The sequence below is a fragment of the Gymnoscopelus microlampas genome (genome assembly GCF_963454915.1).
Source record: "Gymnoscopelus microlampas genome assembly, chromosome: 19".
Taxonomy (NCBI): Eukaryota; Metazoa; Chordata; class Actinopteri; order Myctophiformes; family Myctophidae; genus Gymnoscopelus; species Gymnoscopelus microlampas.
The window spans coordinates 1,549,856-1,552,921 of NC_139956.1; the positions used below are offsets into that span (position 1 = coordinate 1,549,856).

At 54.6% G+C, this 3,066-nt stretch overlaps 1 protein-coding gene across 1 annotated transcript in view; it reads right to left on the bottom strand.

Annotated features, from left to right (window-relative positions):
* Positions 1–686: 686 nt before the first annotated feature.
* Positions 687–3,066, bottom strand: part of cysltr3 (cysteinyl leukotriene receptor 3) — a gene marked incomplete at its 3' end in the record, with an annotated part of 6,134 nt that continues 3,754 nt past the window's right edge. Inside the window, exons 4-6 of the mRNA XM_084043236.1 lie at positions 2,245–2,412; positions 1,369–1,536; positions 687–1,239 (exon numbers count right to left, since the gene is read on the bottom strand). Of these exons, the coding sequence (XP_083899362.1) occupies positions 687–1,239; positions 1,369–1,536; positions 2,245–2,412 (889 nt within the window). The remainder of the gene's footprint in view (positions 1,240–1,368; positions 1,537–2,244; positions 2,413–3,066) is intronic.

The window sequence follows — 3,066 nt, forward strand, 5'->3', positions numbered from 1 at the left end:
TGTGTGTGTGTGTGTGTGTGTGTGTGTGTGTGTGTGTGTGTGTGTGTGTGTGTGAGAGAGAGTGCGAGAGAGAGGCGTGTGCGTGTGTGGCGAGGCGAGCGGGGGAAACTGTTTCTTATTGGCTTTTCATGCTTTTTTTGGGTCGTATTCTGGTTCTTCATGTCGTGAAGTCGGGCGTTTTGTGAATATTTAAGGGCGTGTTATTTAAATGACGCTCGTTTTCAGACGTGAGATTTATCAAAGCTCCGACCTGATATACGCTAGGATCGGCTGTATAGGATCCTTTGATAAATGTGACTTCGACGTTGGTGTACGGCCGAATATATGGAAAAATATACGCCGGTTTATATGCTGCGTTGATAAATGAGGGCCAGTGTTTGTTCATGAGCTGGTCCAGCCGGCTCCATCCACTGCAATGTAATTCTGCCCCAATGGTACTGCCCCTACTGGACAGGCGTGGTACTGCCCCTAGTGGACAGGCGTGGTACTGCCCCTAGTGGACAGGCGTGGTGGTACTGCCCCTAGTGGACAGGCGTGGTGGTACTGCCCCTAGTGGACAGGCGTGGTGGTACTGCCCCTAGTGGACAGGCGTGGTGGTACTGCCCCTAGTGGACAGGCGTGGCGGTACTGCCCCTAGTGGACAGGCGTGGTGGTACTGCCCCTAGTGGACATGCATGGTACTGCCCCTAGTGGACAGGCGTGGTGGTACTGCCCCTAGTGGACAGTCGTCTCAGGCCGTGTCTGAAGTCGGTGGTGCTGTAGTAATAGAGCAAAGGGTTGACGGCACTGTTCCAGGCGGCCAGACACAGCGTCACCACCACCACGCACTGCAGCGTAACCACGAGGCCGCAGCGCCACCCGGCCACCACGGCGTGCAGGTGCAGCGAGCGAACCGCGTGATAGGGCAGGAAGCACAGCAGGAAGGTGGCCGTCACCATGGCGATCAGACGCACCGGCCGCCGGCGCCGGGTCAGCCTCCTCGCCTCGCCGACGCTCGACGACGACTTCCGCTCGCGGCGGTCGCTACCGCGTACCCCGTTGTCATGGAGACCGCCTCGTACCCCGTTGTCATGGAGACTGCCTCGGGGGAGGATGAGGCGGCGGGCGATGCTGCCGTAGCAACCCACGATGACCAGGAAGGGGAGGAGGAAGCCCAGGACCAACCCCACGTAGTTTAGGACGAGGACACGCCCCCACGACGCCATGCTGCCCGGTTCAAAACACCTGGGAACGCCTGACCTGTAGACAGGTTAGAGAGACAGACAGGTTAGAGAGATAGACAGACAGACAGACAGACAGACAGACAGACAGACAGACAGACAGACAGACAGACAGACAGACAGATTCCCTGACTCCTCCCCCTCTCACCTCACTCTGACTCCCTGGAACAGGAAAGGTACGGAGGCCCCGCCCACAAACAGCCAGACGGCCAGGCAGGCCAATGAGCTTCTAGTGGGCGTGGCCAAAGTGCGGTGTCGCAGGGGGCGGACCACGGCCAGCCAACGGAGCATGCTCAGTAGAGTCAGGAAGAGGATGCTGGGGGGGGGTTGGGGGGGGTTCAGAAAGTCAAGAGGATTATTGATGAGTATAGAGGCAGAACCAGCACGGGTTTCATGTTGATAAACATTGAGAGGATATGACTGCGCAGAGGAGGGGGAAGCCTATAGAGGGCGCCATTACCCGCAGCAGCTCTGGTCAAATGTCCATTCAAAAAAGAAATGATCTTCACCGGGTTTAATGAAAGTAGATTAAATTATGCAGTTTGTAATACCTTGTTTACTCAATAAAAATGATTTGTCGGAAGTTGGATCTGTTTGTATATAATAGCAGCATTATGCCTATTATGCCTATAATAGCAGAATTATGGCTAGCTAACTCCCGAACATAACAACAGAGTGAACGGCGCATTCTGCTCTGTGATGACGTCGCGCGGAAATCCGTCTATAGAACCAGAACCAGCAGGGAGAAGTGAAGCTCCAAAGTCCCCTGGTGGACAACTCTGGTTGTACAGCTTCTAACCACAGCTTGGGCACAATGGCTTGAACCAATTAAAATGCTTTCTTGCGCGTGCGTGTATGTGTACGTGCGTACGTACGTGTGTGCGTGCTTTTGTGCGTGCGTGCTTGTGTGTGTGTGTATGTGCGTGTGTGCGTGTGTGCTTGTGTGCGTGTGTGCGTGCGTACGTGCGTGCTTGTGTGCTTGTGTGCTTGTGTGCTTGTGTGCTTGTGTGCGCGCGTGCGTTACCTGGTGTACAGGTTGAGGTAGAAGCAGTACACACACAGTCGACAGAGCCAATCAGGGTAGTCCCACACCGCTCCTCTGAGGTAGTAGGCCAACCGCAGCGGGAGGGTGAGGGCGAAGCCGGCGTCTGATAGGGCCAGGTTTGTCATGATGACGCTGGAGGCGGAGCTCCTGGAGGAATCAGGAAGTAGAAGTTGGATAGAGGAATCCACAGAACGGCGTTCATGACTGTGGTGTCAAGCGGCTGCCGCTCCGCACAGAGACACCACAGCTACAGGCAGCGCTCTGGAGGATCCGTCTATAGAACACGCCCCCAGAACCCAGAGGTTGCGTTGAAGAGCATTGGACATGCTGGCCATTCATAGGTACTGCAGATTAAAACGGCCTGGAGCCACTGTCATGAACGAGAGAAAACGGTTTCTGGACCAATGGGCTCGACTCACGAGCTTGGGCACGGGGGTTGCACACGGGGTTGCACACGGAGGTGACACAAAACGCGCCAACTCTATGACGCATAACGCGCCACAGGAGCCCCAAATAGGCCCCGCCCATCACATTTCACAACCCAAAAGAAGGGGTGATTTAGGACCATGTGCTGCGTGAGCAAGTGGATGGGAGGGGCTCTCCGGTGCCCTCTCAATTAAAGGAGAAATCCGGACATGTTAAGTGTTCTCTTTGATGTGTCGCTAATCACTCACCAACATTGAAAGGGACGTCGAGTTATTTCAGAGATTCCCCTTCGTCCAGTCTGGGGAGGATTATTATTATATATTATATTATTATATAGAACGAGATGACGCAGGTTGCTTGTTTCTTCCATAGACA